The following is a 22,613-nucleotide window of genomic DNA, read 5'->3' as shown; positions in this document are numbered from 1 at the left end:
GGTTATTTTTTGCTGAATGCTTTTATTTTGCATTTATAAATTTTTCCTTTACTTAATAAATAATTATAATAATTAAGTGTAATAAATAACTGTTGGCATCCCAAATAAATAAATATATAAATGCACCAATAAGTTTCCATGTGATGCAAAATATAATTAATATATGTACTCACAAAATAATTGCATAGATTATAAAATACAACAATACATAAGTATAAGGCCATGTATATTTATTAAAAAAAAACTTTATAAAAGAAATGTACCTATACCTCAGTTGTTGAGAAAAAAAGAAAATAAATAATGTAACCTTTTATTAAAATAATTAAAAATAAATTACTTATGCTTAAATTAGTTTACAGAGGTATGTTATAATAAAATACTCATTTATCTCTTAAAATTATATTATTGCTAAAGAATAGGTACATTTTAATTTGTGCTTCTTTTCATATGAACAAATTCATCATCATACCCTTATCCCAATTTATGAAGATAAATTATTATTATTTAAAATTGGCTTTATAACAGAAAAAATAAGTTTCAAGTTATTCATTGCATTGAAATTGCTGTTATAATGAAATTTCAAGCTGGCTACACAGACCACAAAACTCACTCACAAAAAAACTTTTTTTTTACAACTTGGCACATTCCTTGATACAAGATTGCTTCTCATTCCACTTGTCATTGGCAGAATCGTCGACGTTTGCATCGACATGGATTGCCATAAATAAAAATAGAATAGAATAGAATCTTTAATTACCCAAAAAACATAATACCATCAGTTCATGATCACGAAAATAAAAGCGTTAACAATGGTTCAAAACTTTAAATGCTGATTCTAACTAACTAGAAAAGCATACCATATGTAGGCATAGTTAATCACAAAGTTAACTTTGTTTATCGTTAATTAATAAGTTAACTTTGACCATTTAACAGAAGTTAACAAGACCATTAACCATTTTTGAACTTAACTAATGCCCGGTTGTTTGAAGCTCAGTTACGTCAAGGTTAAACTCTAGTTACAGTAAAATTAACAGTGTTTAAATACAAAAAGCGTTGTTGAAATACGAGTTAGTTTAACAAATGTTAAAATTTCATAATAATTACGTCAAATAAACCGTGGTCAAAATTGACATCGGTCAAATTTGACTTTGACTTTACCGTAACGTACGAACAACCGGGCTGTAAAAGTTTATCTGTTGGTTGACTTCATTAATTAACAATTAACAAGTTAATGCCCACCTTTGCCGATAACTTATTCCTCTTTCCATACAAATCCGCTTAACCTGAATTTCCCACCCATATCCCAGTTAAAAATTCTCTCTCCAGGCTTCGAGCCGCCTGCACCCGCAATAACTATTAACGGCATAAAATGTTCCGCTGCACGCATCGGATGAGCCTCCGTAGCACCTTTCTGCTGTCTCCAGGATAGTAAACCTTCTTTCCTCGCTTCTTCACTCTCTGCCGTACAAACTTTATTTAAAAATTCATCAAAATCTTTATTAACTACAGATTGAGACATACTCATCATGAATTCCCTCATATTATGATAGGACATTCCTGAACCTAATATAGCTATGCCCTCTTTTCTAAACTCGTATAACGCTTTTCCTAAATTATAATGCTGTTCTGGGTCCTGGTTTGAAAGTACAGAAATTTGTACTATAGGAACACTGGCTGACGGGTTGATTAACATCATAGGCACAAATACTCCGTGGTCCCAACCTCTTTTGGAATCCAATTTTGAACTGATTCCCGCCTTTTTGAGTGTGTGATGAATGCGCTCGGCAAGAGCTGGATCTCCGGGCGCGTCGTATTTATATTTGTAAGTTTCTGGCGGAAATCCATAGTAATCGAAGTAAAGGTTGTGGTGTTCACCTGAAGATATTGTTACCACCTTCTCCTCCCAGTGAGCAGTCACTAATATAATCGCCTTGACCTCTTTCAAGTTCAAATGTTTTTGCACTCCGTCGCGAAGGAAATTCGTCAGTCCTGCGTGGTCCTTGTCTCCCAGAAGAGGCATGGGGCCTCCCCCATGGTTTACGAACATAGCAGGAGCGAATAAAGCCATCTTTTTAACACCACCAGTGAAATAACGGATAATATTCATGGACAGCAATGACATAGACACTATAAAGGCCACTTGTAGTAGAATCGTAAGTGTGTTGAGAATAAGCATGAAAACTGGTTTTGTTCGACCTTATTACTCATAAATAATGATTTTAATTAACCTCGAAGGTTATTTGTTTTCGATTGTAAAAAAATACTGAAGGATTATTTTTATTTGACGTTTATCAAAGTCACGATGGTTTTCAACTTTTGATGGGTGCGTTCCAGGTCAATTTACCAGATAATATTATAATCTTGAGCACATTATAATAAATAATAAACATTTACTGTAAGTTCTGCAGTTAATTTTACACAATAGTCATTGATGGAGAATATTTATGAAGATAAAATCATCATCAAGTTTTCAAAATGTTATTTTGATTAAACTGAATATCATAAGCGTCCTATTTACTCATGGTTAGTACAGTTTCAGAACGAATCGTACCAAGCGGAAAGGGATGCCACGACTGCAAGAAAGAGAAAAAGCTTAGTTCCATTTAAAAATGGCGTCTCACCGAGTTGTCCTTTTCGCACGGGTATAATTTTAAAATTATCTCATCTAACTGTTATCAAAACAATAAAATACATTGTTTATTTACAAAAGTAAATGTAACTACGTGTCTGTGTGTAATTTCCAACCACCCAAAACCCCGCATTGTTACAAAATAGGTTAAAATGTCGTATGGGCGAGGCGGTTTTTCACTAAATCCTACACAATATTTAGCGTTGAAACGCTCGTTTTAGTGTAGAAAACAAACATAACAAACGTAAAAATGGACAAGAAAAACAAAAAGAAAACTGTGATTAAAAGAAAAACTGAAGACAGTGGTGAGAGTGAGAAAAAAAGTAAAATAATGGTGAATCGTAAAAATGAAGAGAAGAAAGAGACTGTGGAAGTGGTGAATCAAGTTGTGGAGGTTCCTGTTGAGCAGGGCCAGCAGATTGTTCATACGGGGCAGCTGGTGGAAGGGAATTTCGAGCAGCCAGTCTTCGTGAACATGAAGGGAGAGCCAGTTCAACTCGGTCCTAACACAGTGATACTTTACGAACAGAGCGGGAACCCGTCGAATTTCGCGTTCGGTGGTATGTGGACCATGGATTCTTCTGGACGGATTGTCATGGCAGAGACAATCTATGACGTGAAAGGAGAACCGGAGGAAGAAGGCGCTAATTTCGTGCAGAGTAATACTGAAGTTACTACGGTGAGTTTGTTTTTGTTACATGTTATTTACCAACATACTGTTGTGCACTATTTTAACCACGTCCAGGACGGACGAACTACCTCTCAGACCTGTAAAAAGAGTAGACTGCTGCCTACTTTGATAAACAGTCTATTAAAATACCTATTTAAGCAAAATTGTTATTTTCAAATCAAACCAAACATTACCTATGCCCAACTACATACTTAATTTTACAACAAAACTTATAGTTATAAACTTACTTATTATCCCATATACGTATCATCCCTCCTCATTACACACCCATACCATGACAATCTTCTACAACTCATCATCATCTGGTGATCAGAGATATGTCCAAAAAAAATAGTTGGTAGCTGTTCTAAAGATATTCCACCATCTCTCTCTGTTTGCCTAGATCCTTACAAAACGCCAGCCACCATACCCCACCAGCCACATCCCAGTGTACTTTAAATAAACTATTTACCTTCCAGCAACAAGTAGAAGAGCCGCAGAACACATACCAGCAGTTTGAGCTGAGCAGCGGCACTGCGGTGGACGGCCAGCAGGAGTATGAAGTGGCCATCATCGACAACTCGCCCGCTGAGGCTACGGAGACGTATGTATTTGTTGATATTGATAGATAGCTTTAACTTTTGTCTAGATTTGTGTCTTGATCTGGTAGCTTTTTTTTAACGACGTCAAAAATCATCAAATGATCCCTCCCGCTGTGGGTTAGCAGCGGCGAGGGAGTGTCAGGCTTTTACTGACTAAAAACCGTCGTGTTCCGTCGTGGGCCTTTTATGTGCCAGGGCCGCGGTATCTCTTTCGAACAACCCGCAGTTGATCTGGTAGCTAAGTCAAAGCCATGTGGATCAATGGATCCTAAGGTTAAGCAATGCTTGGCTGTCATTTAAACATCTTTGACAGTCATTATGGGTAGTCTGAAGCCAAAAACCAGGGTTGCCTATGTTTCTTGGTCAGATAGGCGGTCACTCCATGTAAATCACTGGTACTCAGCTACATCCGGTTAAGACTGGATGCTAATCCTTGGTAAAAGGCTAGGCTGATGATGGCAAACTTACAAGTATAGCATACTCGGGAAACCCATCCACGGGCCGACTGCGCCACGCGTCGCTTAACTTTACTATCAATCTATCGATTGAACTTAGGGTCATGGCACATTATACCGGCACCGCAACAGCACCGCTCCCCACCAGTATTTAACTTGTCATTCAATTTAGAGCATTAAATCGTGTATAGTATAATATATCCCATCCAAAACAAAAATGTGAAAGACTGCCAAGTTCGATAACATGGGAATGCTTCGCCTATAAGAGAAGTGAGATCTGAATAAGTACCAAGTTCCATACACATACCTCAGTTAAAAATAGTTACTTTTTAATGATGTTACCTGGCAAGTTTTCATACACCTTGTTATAAACCTACTAAACGCAATGAATCAAGTATTTAATTTTCTATTAAAACTTGCCAAGTAATCATCATTAAAAAGTAACTATTTTTAACTGAGGTATGTGTATGGAACTTGGTACTTATTCAGATCTCACTCTTATAGGCGAAGCATTCCCATGTTATCGAACTTGGCAGTCTTTCACATTTTGTTTTGGATGGGATTTCATATTTTTGTAAGGTTGTTTATTTTATTTTTTCTTATGATGAAGTTAGTTAAAGAAATGTCTCATTTATACTATTTTTAGATTTTTTAATATGCACTATGTTTCTTACAAAGAAATGAACTAAATTAACTAAATGGACTAGATTTACCAACTGACTGACATGACATGTTATCATATATTATGTTCGTGGATCAAAGTTACACATTCGTTATTTTCGAAAGTGATTCACACTTGGCCGTTTTCAGATGTTTACTTTACTTTGACTAAATACAAACCTTTGTACCATTCGAAGATATATTATATAAATATAGATAAATTTAGTTCGTTTTAGTTCCTTAGGGGTATAAATTTACACCGGGTATAAAACACCTTCATTATTTTGAAACCGACTCACACTTGGCCATTTTCAGATTTTTCCCTTTACCTTGACATAAAGACGTACCTCCATGCCAAATTTCAAGTCAATACGACCATTGGAAGTGGTCTAGGTTTTTGATGAGTGAGTCAGTGAATCAGTGAATCAGTCAGTGAGTGTATAGTAAAAATAGCGATTTTCTGACGTCAATATCTCAAGACCTACAATAGGTATATTAATGAAATTTTGTATTTTAGATAAGTGAGGGGGTCTCAACAGATAGTAGAAATTTGATATGCGTAAATAAAATAGATTTTGAGTTACAGGGGGGTCGAATTTGGCCCGAAATGGTTCGTGTAATATAACCCACGGCCGGTGTGTCGCTTTTTTTGCTCGAACTTGGCGGACACACTGCCGTGTGTCTAGATTTTATAATGTCAATATGAAAAAGCCAACGGCGAGCAGTCAGCGCGCTTGCCGCTACCACACAACTCGACTCTCAACCCGCGTGCTGCAAGCGAGCGGACCTCATGCGTACAGTGCAACGATGGCATGCTCATTTCGCGCCGACTCCGAGTCGGCAGCGACACAACATCAAACATTCAAGTCCTAGGCGTCTTCATCTGTCTTAAAACAATACTGTGCTACTGTGCAGCTGTGCTATTGCGGTGCCGGTATAATGTGCCTTGAACCTTAGTCACAAGCCCTTCTCATAACTTTTAACTAATCCTTCATATTACCTATTTCCAGCCCTGAGCCTCAAGTGGTGACAAATGAAGACCAGCTGGTTGCGACAGGCACGGGTGCCGTGCGCTGGCTCAACCAGAAATATGACTTTGTCGTTAGAAAACTACAGTTGAACTATGGTAAGTTTAATTATTGGAGAAGATTGGGGACAAAAAAAACATACGAAAAATAAGAAAATACTGTCATGTCCGAAAAGAGGCTATAAAATTTATATAAGTTTATAAATTATTATTACGTTATAACTCGCGGCTTTTTCCGCGTCCCGTGGGAATTACTGTCCTTACCCGGATAAAAAGTAGCGTATCCTTTATTATTCCTCAATAAATATGCTATCTAACACTGAAATAATTCTTCAAATCGGACCAGTAGTTCCTGAGATAAGCGCATTCAAGCAAACAAACCAAGACACTCTTCAGCTTTATAATATTGGAATACAAAAGCTTCCATCCACGTAAAATATAGCCTATGTAACTCGGAAAGAAATGTATCTACTATGTAGCTTTTAAAGGTGAAAGTCGGTTTTTATCAAAATTAGTACAGATGCAGTAATCTCTGCATTATCTGCCTCTCTGCATCTGATGCAGTAATGCTACAATCTCAGCAAATAAATGAATATTTAAATCATTTATTAAATTAAGTTTATGTAGCAGCCTTGTGCCCAGCAGTAGGACACTATAAGTTGAATAAAATAAATAGCATTATTAATATACCAATATGTATTTCAGATGCCGGTGTAAAACTCCTACACTCGCAGTCTGGTTGCATTCAATGCGTGTATCTAACCACGCCGAGCATGCAGCTGGCTTTCAATGCTGTACCACAATTCTTGTGCATAGAGACTGGTATGTTTTCTTATTATTTATTTATAACTAGCTGATCCGCGAACTTCGTATCGTTTAAACCTTCCCTGCCACCTCAGCATGGCGATTCTATCTCTATTCTTCCAAGAAACGACAAAGCTCTTTCTTTCCCACTCGACATGTCTTCTACCCGAGCATGGCGCGAGCTGTAGACTCGCGTTTCTATCAAGAGAAAGACTTTCCATAGCAACGGATAAGTAGCTAGTGATGGGTCGTTCTGCGATGAATTTACGTTTAGTTAGCCAAAAAAAATGTGTCAATGCACTATTATTCACGCATGAACCTATACATAAACTCACGTAACTCAAAGTAACAACAAAACGTATTCATCGAACTTATTTTTTATCTGTGGAACTAAAATGGTTCATGTTTGTTTGTTTACAAAAAACGATTATTGTTGTTAATTTTAAGTAATTAAATATTGGCGATTACTGCGTGCGGCAAGGAAAAAGTAAGTAGATTTTGTGATTAAATAAATAAAGTACTGATTATTCCAATAGTTGTGTGTAATTAATCCAAACGAACATAATAATTATCCATACATACGATGAAAAGAACAAAGGAAAATAACATAATAATCTCAATAAATGGTGATTGGTGGCATTGTCTGATGAGAACTTTGCCATGCACAGTTCAATGCGTTCCTCACTGTTATCTTGCTTCCCTATATTATTGTCCGAAGTGTTTTTACTTTCGTCGTTACAAAACCTGTTTATTTACAGCGTACGAAGTCCCATCCAATAAACAGAGAAGATAGTATCCCGATCCATTGGGAAAAGAAGGCCACGATAAAGAAGAATAGGTCCGTATTCAAACGCTGCTGAAAAAATATGGAAAAGAACGAGTTCTTGGCATACAATGTTGACACGAGAATCATTCTATTAGTAAGTGTCTTTAAATAATATTCATTTACTAGTAATAGTTCCCCAGACTTGTTGGTTTCATTATAGCAAAACTCTCATGCTTTGTTTTCAAAGTATAATTATGGCAATAATAATTATAGTACCTATTTGTTGCTTGTGTGATATAAGCAACAACTATTAAGATAAAAAATAAAATGAGACAATCATTTACACAGAGGCAAAGGTTTATTTACATAAAATTAAGGCTACAGATAAAGTCATTTATTCAAAATAGGCTGAAAATCAGCAGCAGAAGCGGTGGAACAAACTCCCCAGCAACTCAATTCTGTCTGTATGGCTTGAAGAACTGTTGATATACAAAGATATTCATAATAGTTGCTCTTCTGTGAGTTGCAGCTTGTAGTAAGCTACCGCTAAGGTCATTAGTGTGTCTCTCTTTCTGCCTTTCTTCGGGAAGAGTTGTAGTATAGGCACCCTGCAAAAAGAAATAACTGTTTGGTAAAGAGTTTTTACAAGAATTATTTTACAGTATAATAAAAGAATAACATACTGATAGTGACACATTATCAGCATTCTTATTGAAGTCATGAGTCAAGACCCTAACGCATGACTAGAATCCCCTGAAAATGAATGTTAATTTAATTTTGTGTTCTTGTTTCAGATTACAAAAAAAGGATGCTAAATGACAACTGGGTCGTCAGTTTACAAATTATAAATTATTGAAATGATATCATTTAATAAAGAATGTGAATATTAAAATAATAATGGTTGTTTATTTAAAATGTCATTTTTTTCTTAGCAGATAAAACTGTCCAATTCTAGAGTCATATAGCCTGCGCAGTTTGTTCTTAATGAGAGAACTATTGAAAACTGATTGTTTATGAACTCTGTCAGGATAATTGGCATTTATGTTCAGTATTTTGCACTCAGTATCTACAATCTCAAATAGAGGTTATATCTAATATTAGGTATCATCATCATCTCAGCCATAGGACGTCCACTGCTGAACATAGGCCTCCCCCTTTGATCTCCACAGATACCTGTTGGAATATATTAGGTATACTAACCTTGTATTCACTGCAAAAACAAATTGCTTAAAAAATTTGCTAACAGTGGTTAGTAATGTTGTTAATGACCTAAGCAGGACCCGAACAACTGCAACAATTAAGCTTTGTTAAATATTTTTCTTCTGTTTAATTATTTTCTTGCAATGAAGGGCAATACCTACATAATAGACAAAATAATCTTAGAAACAATAATAAATGAATAGATCTTTCTATATTTAACTTATCTATAAGGACGAAAACTTTGTCATATTTTTGGTTGGAAAGCACAACGAAATAAAATAGACTGTAGGTAGGTACTTACATTGATATGAACAGGCAGACCCTGAGATATCCTAGGAGACAGATTCCACACAAATACTGCACCATCTCTGCACATTTACGTTTTCAATGTCGAGAGGCTTAACACTCGTATAGCTCGTTCTTTGAGCTTTACACTGATTCTTCTCAGCATAAAAACTGACCACATGCCGACGGTAGGACCCCGACATACTTTGTAAATGGTTTTTGAGATCTTAAAATTATAATAATATTCTTGTCTACTCTTGTCTAGGTCCGATGAGATGTAGAGTATTTGACATTTCATATAGAAAGTTATATCTACTCCCAAATGTCAAAAGTAGAGAAAATATAGTCGTCATGCTCGACGCGATAGACACATGTCGACGAAGAAAAGAAACATTTCTTTTCTCGATGTCAAACATCGCCATGCTCGGGTCGATAGAAATCTTTCTTCAATCTGTCATTTTGTCGATTCTCCGGTAGACAAAAGCTGTTTCTATGGCGGTCATGCTAGGCCCGCTGGACCTCTACAAACATTTTAAAACCAAAATAAGCCAAATCGGTCCAGCCATTCCGGAGTTTTAGTGAGACTAACGAACAGCAATTCATTTTTATATATAAGATTCAGCGTAGGACGTCCACCAACAAGATGGTCAGACGACTTTATGTCGGTCGCCGTCGACGCTGGATGCAGGTCGCCTCCAACAGGTATCTGTGGAGATCTAAGGGGGAGGCCTATGTTCAGCAGTGAACGTTCTATGGCTGAGATGATGATGATGAATTCAGGCTTTTCAACATTTGTGTCAAATTCAAGGACGTAATTATGCTAATGATTAACTACAATATATTTTTTTAATATTTACGGAAGTCACTCAGTGTAACCCAGCCGTATTTAAACTCGGCGCGTGTGGTACTAGCTTTACAACCGCGCTGCGCTTTCACACAAATACAAAGCACATGCAACGATCATTCATAAAATTGGCTTAATTCTGAAAATTACAAGAAGAATCTTTGTTGCGTTATATCTTAGAAAATATTTAATGTTTTGTTAAGATAAAAAATACGTTTCCAAAAAATTTTTCAATCTAAAATGTAGAGTAATTAGAATCTCAATTTTTTTTCACATGAACATATTCTATGCGAAAAAAAATTTTCACAGTACTTAAATCCAACATGGCGGGAATTCAAAATGGCGGATTGGTGATTCTAATATAAAATGTTTTTGTTCCAGGAATAGAATTTAATAGCTCAATACCGACTGTGGGTGGGACGGGGACGCCGTTACTGAAACATAATGTGACACTGTTCTTAGCTGAAGATGGAAACGGGAAGTCTGTTATTGTTAGTGCTGGTGAGTCAAAGATGAAAAGTCATTTATATACTAAAACTAGTATATCTTAGTCACCATTGACTGTGTTTCAGATGGCACGTTAAACTGTAGCTCCCGGCTGTCATTGAACATCCTTGGCAGTCGTTACGGGTAGTCAGAAGCCAGTAAGTCTGACACCAGTCTAACCAAGGGGTATCGGGTTCCCGGGTAACTGGACTGATTTAAAACAATATTTCACTGTTGGAAAGCTACACTCTTCCCAAATAACATGGCTATATTTTATCTCGTTACGGGCAGTAGTTCCCACGGGACACGGATGAAACAGCTGGTAAAAGCTAGTATATATAATATGTACTGTTTTCGCGTCCCCTGGGAACTACTGCCCGTACCGGCATAAAAAGTGGCCTATAGCATTCCTCGATATATGGGCTATCTAACAATAAAGAATTTTTTCAAATCAGACTACAAAGTCTGACAATCAGTCTTACCAAGAGGTTGCCTGTGTAACTGGGTTGAGGAGGTCAGATAGGGCAGTCGCTCCTTGTGGCACACTGGTACTCAGCTGCATCCGGTTAGACTGGAAGCCGACCCCAACATAGTTTGGAAAAGGCTACACAGATCTTCTGACTTCGAAAACAAAATTTACTTATAGATTATGTTCCAGTGAACAATATCTGTTTTTTTCAACAGGTATTTCAACCCTCATTGGTGAAGATTTAACATGGTTGCTTGAAACTTTCAAGTCTTGCAACCCGGCGTGGAGACAGGTGCGGTGTGTGGTCTGCGACCCTACGAAATGTCAACAGGTAAGTTCTGTATTTAACTGGCTTTTACCCACAACTGGGTACTTTACCCAGTGTGATTTGCAAGATAACTTGCTTGATGCGTAAATTTACATACTTATCCTATACTAGCCTCCGCCCGTGGCATCGCCCGCGTGGTGTGTTCATAAGAAGGCTATGTGTTAATCCAGGGTACTTATCTACACACCAAATTTCAACCAAATCAGTCAAGCCGTTTTTGCGTGAAAGAATACATTCTCACAAACTTTCAGGTTTATAATATTAGTAGGAAGAAGGATGTAAAATGAATGAATAAGATTTGATTTATTATACATATTATCATGATTTAATATGCATTTAAAAAAATAAAGAATTTTTCAAGTAACTCTCAAAAAATTGTGTTTTTTAGTTTTCAAACTATTATTTTTATTTTATACTTTATTGTATTCGTGACAGCAAACCCTTCATTTAATACCCATATATCATGGTTATGGATTTCAAATAGCCAGTCCGCCATATTGGATTTATAATCCGGAACTATGGAATCCTACACTGAACGTAGCCAACTCAAACTGATGTACACTTAACTTTGTTATGTCACAACCGACCCCTGTTACAACATACCCTCCATCTTTCCAGGCGGTCCGCTCAGCATTTCCCTCAGCACACGTAACATGCTCAGTATGGCAAGCATCAGTAGCCAGCGCCCGCCTGTGCGTGGAGTCGGCGCGACGCGACGACGCGCTGCTGTCGCCGCCCGACGTCGCCGCGCACTGCAAGACGTATGCGCTAGCGCTGCTACGAGGAGAGCATACGCAGCAACAGTTGCAGGTACTGCCAGTAGGGCCAAGGCCTACCGGGGCTGCGGGTTCGAAAGAGATACCGCGGCCCTGGTACATAAAAGGCCTACGACGGAACACGACGGTTTTTAGTCAGTAAGAGTCTGACACTCCCTCGCCGCTGCTAACCCACAGCGGGAGGAGTCATTTGATGATTTTAACGTCGCTAAAAAAAAAGGTGATGTAGTGGCTACGAGTGTAGTGACAGTAAGGTGATGTAGCAGCTACGAGCGTAGTAACATCAGGTGAGGTAGCAGCTACGAGCGTAGTAACATCAGGTGAGGTAGCAGCTACGAGCGTAGTAACATCAGGTGAGGTAGCAGCTACGAGCGTAGTATAGTTATATCGGGTGGCGTAGCGGCTACGAGCGTAGTAACATCAGGTGCTGTAGCTACGCGGGCAGGTGACGTAGCGGCTACGAGCGTAGTATAGTTACATCGGGTGGCGTAGCGGCTACGAGCGTAGTATAGTTATATCGGGTGGCGTAGCGGCTACGAGCGTAGTAACATCAGGTGCTGTAGCTACGCCGGCAGGTGACGTAGCGGCTACGAGCATAGTATAGTTACATCGGGTGGCGTAGCGGCTACGAGCGTAGTATAGTTATATCGGGTGGCGTAGCGGCTACGAGAGCATAGGTGGCATCATATATGCTGTAGCTATGCTGGCAAGTGACGTAGTGGCTAGCTAGCAACATCAAGCTTTCAACTGACAGCTGTCACCTAGTAGCTACTGAAATTGGTAATGATTTGTTTCTAATTTAACCGAATAATCGACATAAGACAATTGTCTGATTTGATCTGCGATCTTCCAAATTATTGCCTTTAAATTTTTATTACATATTTAAAGTCTAACCAACCATTTCCCCTCCCGCAGGTACTGAAGCGCGGCATCATCGGCACGGGCGCGGGCACGCTGCGGCTGTGGGACGCGCTGTCGCGGCCGCAGGGACCGCTCGCCAAGCTCGACGCCTGGCTCGAGGCTGATAACTATACTAATATATTGCATAAGGTGAGAAGTCATAGACTCAACTGCAATCCAACAGCAAATTTACAGTTCAACGGCAGTTCGAATGCAGTTGACACGACTGCAATGGAACTGCAAATCAAATGTCCCGTCCGATTGCAGTTCAATTGCATTCAGCATGAAGTTGATTGGTTTATTACCTAAAGGCTCTACAGCTACTGGACTTATTTCAAAAAAATCTGTGTTGTGGGAAGCGTGCTACGGTATATTTTGTCCAGGTATGGGCAGTGTGTCCCATTGAAAGAGGTGAAACTGCGGAATAAAGCTGGTTTGAAATATGAATCATCATCTGGCTAACCTTTGCCCAACTATGTTGGAATCGGCTTCCAGTCTAACCGGATGCAGCTGTGTACCAGTGTGCCACATGGAACGACTGCCTATCTGACCTCCTCAACCTAATACCTCTTGGTAGGACTGATTGTCAGACCGGCTTTTGGCTACCCGTAACGACTGCCAAGGATGACAGCCGTAATGACAGCCGGGACCTACAGTTTAACGTGCCATCCGAAACACGATCACTGGTGTCCAAGATAGACCAATAAAGTACATACAAACTTAGACAAGTTGCATTGGTACTTGCCTGACCTGGGATCGAACCCACAGTCATACTTGAGAGGTTGGTTTTTTGCCCACTAGGCCACCACGACTTTTTTAAATAGTTATAATAGTAAAAATAATAGTTTTAGGGAACAAACAAAAAAATGTTACCTCTTTATTTTATAGTTTCTATTCATATCAACCATTTCTTATTTATTTCCAGGGTCTAGAAAGGCTAGTAACAAAATTCCAGAACATGATTCGCAACGAGGTACAGCTCGATGAGTTCGTGTCTATATTCTTCACGGTGGCCAACCAGCTGGAGAACGAGAGACGGACCTTCGCGCTCAGCAGGTTACGGGTAAGAACTGTTACAGCCTTTTTATCGTCTCACTGCTGGGCTGCGGCCTCCTCTCACACGGAGAAGGATTGAGCATTAATCACCACGCTTGCTCAATGCGGTTGCTGATTTCAGACTTTATAGTCCAGGTTTCCTCAAGATGTTTTCCTTCATCTTTTTATCAGCCATTGGTGTCCAAGATATACTTAGAAAGCACATACAAACTTAGAAAAATTGCTTTGGTACTTGCCTGACCTTGTCGAACCCGCACCCTCATACTCAAGAAGTTCCATTTTACATTACACACGTATCACATGTTTATATTGATTTTCATGTTTGGCCGTAACATTGGTATGTAAATCTTTAGTACAAAAATCTCTTGAAACGAAATTAAACAAGGAATAATAAATTAATATATAAGAAAATATCATGAACTTATACATTTTACGTAGCTTTGTTTGGACTTGTTCGAAAAGTCTTGTAATGATTTTTACTTGCTTTTACAAAAGCGTGTTTTTCTAGTGTTTTTTTTTTTTTACTATTAATTTTCTGTTTTCAGGACACAGAGAATTTAAAGCAATCTCCTACGGACACGATAACGCAATATGCATACAATTTGATGAGCCATCAAACTAAGTTGGCGCAGAAATGTCTCGACGATCGAGCCGGCAGGTAAATATAACTATTAGTTTTTACACTCGCTCTACTCTACCCAGCTCCGCTGCACCTCGCTTTACTTTACTTCGCTCCATACCGCTCCGCTCTATACCGCTCTCCTCGTTTCGCTCCGCTCTGTTCCATGCCACTCCCTTCCATTTCGCTCCGCTCCACTCCGCTTCGCTCAGTTTCGCCCTGTAGTTGAGTAGAACAGAACAGAGTGGAACAGGCCTAAGAAAGTACATCCTGTAGCCGGATAAAATGTAGCCCTATGTCTTTTCTCAAGCGATCCGATTATCTGATACAAACAAACAAATTAATGCTTCCTCTTTATTACATTCGTATACATAGATAGATACATAGATATTCGTAACTTTTTATCCATGTGCGGATTAGTAAAAGATAAAAAGTCATTTATTCAAAGTAGCCTGAAAAAAAGCACTTTTTGAATGTCAAATTTACAATAGACAGCCCCCCAAAACGCCCGCCCTTCAACCACTTCCTATGTGTTTTTGCTGAGAAGAAGTGGTGGAATAAACTCCCCAGCAAGTATCCACATTAGCTCTGCGGGATTGTTCGCGCGAGTTACCGCGGCCCCGGTACATGAAAGGTCTACGACGGAACACGACGATGTTTAGTCAGTAAGAGTCTGACATTCCTTCACGTATGTAGTATCTACATTAGCTTAGTAATTTATATATGTTTTTTCCTATAATATTTCAGAAAGCACAGCAGTGCAGCGATCAGTAAATACGGCACGTCCACTCAGGAGTGTTCGTGCCTGTTCAGCAAAGTGTTCCGGCTGCCCTGCAGGCATATACTCATGCTTACTACTGAATTAAAGGTAGGATATTTTATGTTTATACTTACTAAAATATTTATTTTAGTCTAGTTAACTATGACGGTTCATAAGAGCTGATTTATCAGCCTAATTTGCATAAACGTTTTTGAGTTTAAGTTTTTTTATATCCATTTATTTAACATGTCATCATCATCGCCCGAGCCTTTTCCCAACTATGTTGGGGTCGGCTTCCAGTCTAACCGGATGTAGCTGAGTACCAGTGTGCCACAAGGAGCGACTGCCCTATCTGACCCCCTCAACCCAGTTACCCGGGCAACCCGATACCCCTTGGTTAGACTGTTGTCAGACTTACTAGCTTCTGACTACCCATAACGACTGCCAATGTTGTTCAATGACAGCCGGGACCTACAGTTTAACGTCCAACATATACTTAGAAAGTACATACAAACTTATAAAAGTTGCATTGGTACTTGCCTCTGGAATCGAACCCAACGCATTGCCGATCTATCAAACGGTAGTGGGATTCTAAATCCTGTTTTATCATGTGTGACAACCACCCTTAACAACGGTATTTTTTTATGGATAACTAGCTTCCGCCCGCGTAGAGTTCGGTTATATCGCGTTTCCAAGAGAATTCTTCAAAAACCGGGATAAAAACTATCTTATGTTCTTCCTCAAGGTCAACTCTATCTCTGTACCAAATTTTGTTAAAATCAGTTCAGTGGTTTAGAGTTACTTTCGCATTTATAATATTAGTAGGGATACACGACAATAAGTATATCATTGTTGTCTGCCAAATCTGACATTTGACATCTGACATTTTAATGTTTATTTTCAGGTGAAAACTCACATACCGTTCGAGCCGCGGTGGACGGTGCAACATTGTCTGTTTGGCTGTGAAAACCTCAATAGTACCACTACTAATAGTGCGGGTAAGAATTATTTATTAATACCTAGCTGTTGCATTTTTTTTTTTTTTAAAGTCGTGGTGGCCTAGTGGGCAAAGAACCAACCTCTCGAGTATGAGGGCGTGGGTTCGATTCCAGGTCAGGCAAGTACCAATGCAACTTTTCTAAGTTTGTATGTACTTTCTAAGTATATCTTAGACACCAATGACTGTGTTTCGGATGGCACGTTAAACTGTAGGTCCCGGCTGTCATTGAACATCCTTGGCAGTCGTTACGGGTAGTCAGAAGCCAGTAAGTCTGACACCAGTCTAACCAAGGGGTATTGGGTTGCCCGGGTAACTGGGTTGAGGAGGTCAGGCAGGGCAGTCGCTCCTTGTAAAGCACTGGTACTCAGCTACATCCGGTTAGACTGGAAGCCGACCCCAACATAGTTTGGGAAAAAGGCTCGGAGGATGATGATGTTGCATGCGGTTTCACTCGCGTTTCGAGGGAACTATTTACTATAACATGTTAAAAAGCGGCCTCTGTACTGTCTCAGGCTCTAGACTCTTATGTGTACCAAATTTTATTTAAATCAGTTCAATAGTTTTGACGTGAAGGACAATGTTATAAAATCTTGACCCGCGTCCCGTGGGAACTACTGCCCGTACCGGGATATAATATAACCTATGTTACTCGGGAAGAGTGTAGCTTACCAACAGTCAAAGAATTTTTCAAATCAGTTCAGTATTTTCAGAGCCTTTAAGCTACAAACAAATAAAAAAAATATTTCAAATCCCCTAGCACTTCTTCCTAATGTTTCTACCAATCAACCAACTTCACAAACTTTCATTGTTTCTTTTTTCAATTCACTTTCATTATTGCACACTTAATATACGAAACACAAAAAACATACAGAAAGTTTATGTAAGTAAATAGAACGGCGAACTTAACCCAGAATTGAGTTCTATTAACAGCCAACCTTAAATAATATTTTAACACAGTATTAATCCTTGTTCTAGGCGGCACATCGTTCATGGAGCAGGTGGTGGTGGAGTCTGAGGAGCAGCATCGGCAGAGCATACAGCAGCCGCAGCAAGTGCATCAGGTGCGGGCGATACTGTTGCTATATATTGCTATACTATACTATTTTGAGATTGAACTGCCTCGTTGGTCTAGTGGTCGTAAGCGCGGCTTCTGTGCTCGAGTTCCCGGGTTCGATTCCTGGTTCGGTTGACATTTATGCGGGCAAATTATACATCTGCACTTTTTACAATTAAGCAAAATATTGTAAAAATTATGTACAAAGTGAAGTAATAAACAATTTATTTATTTATTTGTGTGATGAGTACCTATGCTTGTTGGCTGTGGTCTGGGTGTTATAATATGCATTTAGAAATATGTACGTATGTGGCTATATATAGTTTATCAGTCGTGTTAGCACCCAAAACACAAGTTAATTAATAACTTACTATGGGGCTTATCGACCGTGTGTGAAGAGGTGTCCCGACATTATTTATTTCATGAGAAAACTACTTACCGTATGTGGATAAAAAGTAGCCTGATTTAAAAGCTGTAATTATACGTCCACGGCCGATTTCGGCCGCGGCCGCAGTGGCTGTTCTCATATAAGGAGATCAGCCACTGCGCAGGACATATTATAGTTTGTGCACATTAGCTTGTACTGCGGTGCACTCAGTATTCCTTCACTCTCATAGCGCGATGCGACGACAAGCCGACACCAGCGGATGCTTATTACAATTATTTGTAATATTATTTAGTATATAAGTACTGATTACAAATATAAATAAGCGTATATGTTTCAGGTAGGCGGTGTCAGGCAACAGCAGTATGTGTTAGCCACCCCCGGACAGCCCGCCACCCCCGTCTCACAGGTAACTTTATATTAATATTCAAACTAGCAACCCGCCCCGGCTTGGCACGGTTAGGTAACGGTATTTCTCCACTATTTAATGGATGTTATAATACATATTAACCTCCCTCTGTAATCACTCTAACCTCCCCACTCAGAGACATTATTTACATTTAATTCACGTTTATAAGTAAGGTGAATTAAATATAAGTAATACTTAAGGGCTGTTTAAGAAAATTCTTACTTATAAACGTTGCTTATTCATGTCTTAACTAACATTTAATCACTACTTAACAGCCTTACTTATAAAAATCAACAAATCATCTTCTAAGCATTGTTTTAAGTAATTACTACTTAAAGCCTTAAGTAGTGATTAAATTATTTTGACCTATAAACGTTGCTTAAGCATGTCTTAAGTAATGAACAGATAATGACATAAAAACATACTAATTTCTCAACACTACCGGAATGTTGGTAGCTTAAAAAAATATTTGTCATCAAAACGTTGTGTAATGGCAACAATGGCATCCGTAAAATATAAAATTAAAAAGTTGAGCTGTCAATAAACCGGAAATGAAAAATCAGCTGGTAAGAATCCAGCCATTTTGATAATTAGCAGGTTAAACAAGGGTGTGAGGCTACTTAATTTGACAGCTCATTTAAGACATTGCTAAGAAAATGATTTATTTCAGCCACGTTTATAAGTAAGATTTTTTCTTAAACATCTCTTAAGTATAACTTATTATTTTATAAGTAAGGCTGTAAATGTCTCTGAGTGCGGCGGATACAGCCCGACCCACGACATTGTGGGACAGCTCCTAACATACCTTTCAACCCTCAACCTCTAATACTTATTAACCAATACGGATCACAATTGATTACAAACCTATCAAACATATACATATATACCCACACGCATGAACACACACACACATACTCGTAAATCATAAAATGTAATAATATAAAATATTAATTTCAAATTGTTTTGTATGTTCTATTCTAATCTATGTATATTTCAGCTTGTTTACTCTCAACTAAAATTATTACTGTGTACTTCTTAATTGGCGTATTGTTATGTTTATAAATTATGTATTAAGAATGTCAGCTGTGAAGAACCTATATGAAATAAATAAATAAATAAACATGACTTTCTTCTCAGGTTATCTTCATGGGAGGAGGCGTTGGCGGCGTAGCAGGCACTGCCCCCGTATTAACCTCCGTTCTACCCCCCGGGGGCGCAGTCCTGACCCCACACCACGCACTGCACCACTGACGTGCTGCCCGACGTCACACTGACGCCCCATCTGACGCCTCATCTGACCTACACAGTGCCTACTCAAAGACTATACTGACTTCTGTGTAGAAAATATTACGAGTCAACTGTATGAGTATCAGAGTGCGTAGTACGAGTTTTGCAAGCTAACTTTCTTGATGCGTAAATTATCATACAACTACAAACATAAAGTTAAATCATTTATTTCATTTAGGCCTTATAAGTACTTATGAACGTCAAACATTATAAATAGGTGCGATTCTAGTTGCCCATTCCAAAAGTAGCTTCCTATGGAGAAGAACGGGCAAGAAACTCCATGGTTACTCTTTTTTTAAAATAGTATGGTATTACAGTTTGTATGTATTGATACATACAATAATAATACGCGAAGATCTTTTATGTAATCACTTAGCACTAATCTTAGAATTGTTTATTTAATAAATACTGTCATCTTGCGAAATAATAAATATTATTATCCGGCAAAATGAATTAATATGTAATATAGGACTATAGGTATATAGGACTCTTTATTTCAATATACAAGAAAGTTATAATATTACGTATCGAGCACATTAGCTTACAAAACTCGGAATCAGCACTCCGAACACACTTGATATATTGAAAAAAATCTCTCAAAACTAAACAATATGAATTGTTTTACTAATCGTAGCAGATATAGGCTATTATTATAAGTACATATGTAAATAATTTAGCAATAATTTCTAAATATAGGGTGCGTTGTTAAGGCTCATTTGTTATACTGCTCATTAAACTATGAAAATAGGTGTGATGACAGGATAAAAAAATAGTGATTCTAATTAATCTGGCTTTTAGGTTACCAAAATATATTGGACACATATTTTGATCTGTTGAACACTTGTCTCTAAAAAATGACAGATTATGACGTTGAAATAAGGTCCATTTTGCAGCCATACCTTTATAAAAAAGTGTTCAACAGATGTTTAAGTTTTTGTAGTAAGACCATAATAATTCACTAACCCCCTTAATTATAAAAATCTCTAATCACCTTCTTAGCAACATTTTAGCTATGTTAGTTAAGACATGCTTAAGCAACGTTTATAAGTAAGAATTTTTCTTAAACAGCCCTTAAATATTACTTATTATTTAATTCACGTTTATAAGTAGGGCTGTAAGATACAATGATGGTTTTAAGCGGGGTCTTGTGAAGTCACGTCTATGTAAAATTTGTACCCAAAACTGACGTAACACGTAATCCAATCGTGTTGTATCTTCGTTGTTATTTGTTTGTGAGAGAAAAGAATAAATACGTGTCCATTATTTTAGGGTTATCTAAAAGACGGACTTATTACTTTTTTCAGTCACCATGCCTTACAATACTGAGCAATATTACAAATGGATCTAAATGTTTTACTTATTATTTAATATTTAGTTTAGTTAAATAAATTTCATGTTTATATCACATGCTGGTTGATATCAATAGATATAAATAGAAACATACTGTATTTAAAACTAAGATATATTGAAACACCCTGTGGCTCACCCGCTTACATAAAAAAACATCTATGTAATACTGAAAAAAATACTATCGGGTGTTAAAATGCATTTTTGTATCAAAATATACTGATTTTGTTATCAAGGCAGTCATTAAAATTGAAAGCGAGAAAGAGGTATTTTGAAATTGACAAAAATATATCCTACTAGCTTGTTTCCGGTGACTTCGCCCGCGTCCCGTGGGAACTACTGCCCGTACCGGGATAAAATATCGCCTATGTTACTCGGGAAGAGTGTAGCTTTCCAACAGTGAAAGAATTTTTCTAATCGGTTCAGTAGTTTCGGAAAGAACATGGAATAGTTTTTGTCACTTTTCTACGGGATGCAGTTATCTCGGGACGCGGGTGAAACCGTGGGTGGAAGCTAGTATTATTACATTTTCGTAAATTTTAATGTTTTTTTTCTCGCTTTGTATGTGAAAAATGTCGGCAATTTGCAACTTGTATCATTCTTAGCGGATTGTAACTTATTGCTAGAGGCGTATTTTATAAATATTGTATGAAATAAACAGACAAACGATACAATTATTGAGTTGTTTTATTTTTATTTTGTAGTATGGGCATGTGATGCGGAGGAATGAGAGTCATACTGTGAGGAAGGTGATGAGCATAGATACATAGGTGAGAGTAGCAACTCTGACACCAGTCTAGGGGTATCGGGTTGCCCGGGTAACTGGGTTGAGGAGGTCAGATAGGCAGTCGCTTCTTGTAAAGCACTGGTACTCAGCTGAATCCGGTTAGACTGGAAGCCGACCCCAACATAGTTGGGAATAAGGCCTCCGTCTCGGGGGGTGCCATCTCAGTCGGCACATATCTGCACGACCAGGATCAGCCAGGATGGCGCGGCCAGAAGGGACCAGTCACTGAGGGTGCCATTCTAATCTGCAAAGCCTTGGTTCACTACCAGTCACTGCACGCTATCCAAATTTTATACAAAACTAGCCGTTTTCCCGCGGTTTCACCCGCGTCCCGTGGTAGTTACCAAAAAATTTCGCGCTCGCTACGCTAGCGGCTTCTTGACAGTCTTTTTTTTCAGACTTGGTTGGGTATTTTGGTGTCCCAAAACTAAAAAATTTCAGGCTCACTGTGCGTCTTTTTCACTTTTGGGGCAGTTATGTTTTAACTCATAACTCAAAAATTACGGGCTCGCTTCGCTAGCGCTTTATAAGTTTGCAGTGATCTGCCTCCAGTTTCTTTATGTTAAACCTAGCAAAAAGCACCATGAATGATTTCTACACGATTTTTAAGTACTTTAATTTACAATTTTAGTCCGTGATAGGAGGCTGCAGCCCAGCACTGGGGCGATAAAAAGGCTTTAACAGTATGGGCACAGATTATATAATAGTTACTACGTAACAGATAAATCACTCCATACAAAAAAGTCCATACCTACTGTTATAAGCACCTACAAGTTCCCCAACTACCTACAAATTCCTAGCTGCGTTATAAAATGAACCTTAAAAGCTCGAGCGCTTGATTGTTATTCCAATGCGATAGCGCACAGTTCAGTGACCGCAACCGTGCCGTGGCCGTGCTTAGGGTTGCTTCTTACAATTTATTAATATTTAAGTAGGAAAACAAAGTTACGCTTATTTTAAGATAGCCTTTTTAAAACTGAGTTTTTAATTTTCTTTAGTTAACTATTG

The 22,613-nt window shown here is 38.3% G+C and overlaps 2 protein-coding genes and 1 long non-coding RNA gene across 4 annotated transcripts; 2 read left to right on the top strand and 1 right to left on the bottom strand.

Moving 5' to 3' along the window:
• Positions 1-294: 294 nt before the first annotated feature.
• On the bottom strand, positions 295-2,325 carry LOC110382423 (uncharacterized). The gene has a single exon (XM_021343021.3). It carries the CDS (start codon positions 2,174-2,176, stop codon positions 1,253-1,255), a length of 924 nt encoding a protein of 307 aa, XP_021198696.3. The 5' UTR covers positions 2,177-2,325; the 3' UTR covers positions 295-1,252.
• A 252-nt stretch (positions 2,326-2,577) lies between these two features.
• On the top strand, positions 2,578-19,568 carry LOC110382422 (uncharacterized). 2 transcript variants are annotated; one of them, XM_064042886.1, is made up of 15 exons: positions 2,578-3,308; positions 3,779-3,903; positions 6,027-6,142; positions 6,749-6,865; positions 10,324-10,443; positions 11,113-11,228; positions 11,844-12,035; positions 12,917-13,051; positions 13,827-13,964; positions 14,503-14,615; positions 15,324-15,444; positions 16,241-16,334; positions 17,312-17,397; positions 18,116-18,184; positions 19,322-19,568. In XM_064042886.1, exons 1-15 carry the CDS (start codon positions 2,880-2,882, stop codon positions 19,433-19,435), a joined length of 2,085 nt encoding a protein of 694 aa, XP_063898956.1. In that variant the 5' UTR covers positions 2,578-2,879; the 3' UTR covers positions 19,436-19,568. The 2 variants fall into 2 exon arrangements, with proteins under 2 accessions (XP_063898956.1, XP_063898957.1); XM_064042887.1 differs by having other exon boundaries at positions 18,120-18,184; positions 19,322-19,551.
• On the top strand, positions 7,185-8,530 carry LOC126055279 (uncharacterized). The gene is made up of 3 exons (XR_010278006.1): positions 7,185-7,334; positions 7,606-7,767; positions 8,408-8,530. It is a non-coding gene; the product is annotated as an uncharacterized LOC126055279 (long non-coding RNA).
• Positions 19,569-22,613: the final 3,045 nt, after the last annotated feature.

The sequence above is a fragment of the Helicoverpa armigera genome, chromosome 30 (genome assembly GCF_030705265.1).
Source record: "Helicoverpa armigera isolate CAAS_96S chromosome 30, ASM3070526v1, whole genome shotgun sequence".
Classification (NCBI taxonomy): Eukaryota; Metazoa; Arthropoda; class Insecta; order Lepidoptera; family Noctuidae; genus Helicoverpa; species Helicoverpa armigera.
This window is presented reverse-complemented; position numbering and strand designations above follow the sequence as displayed.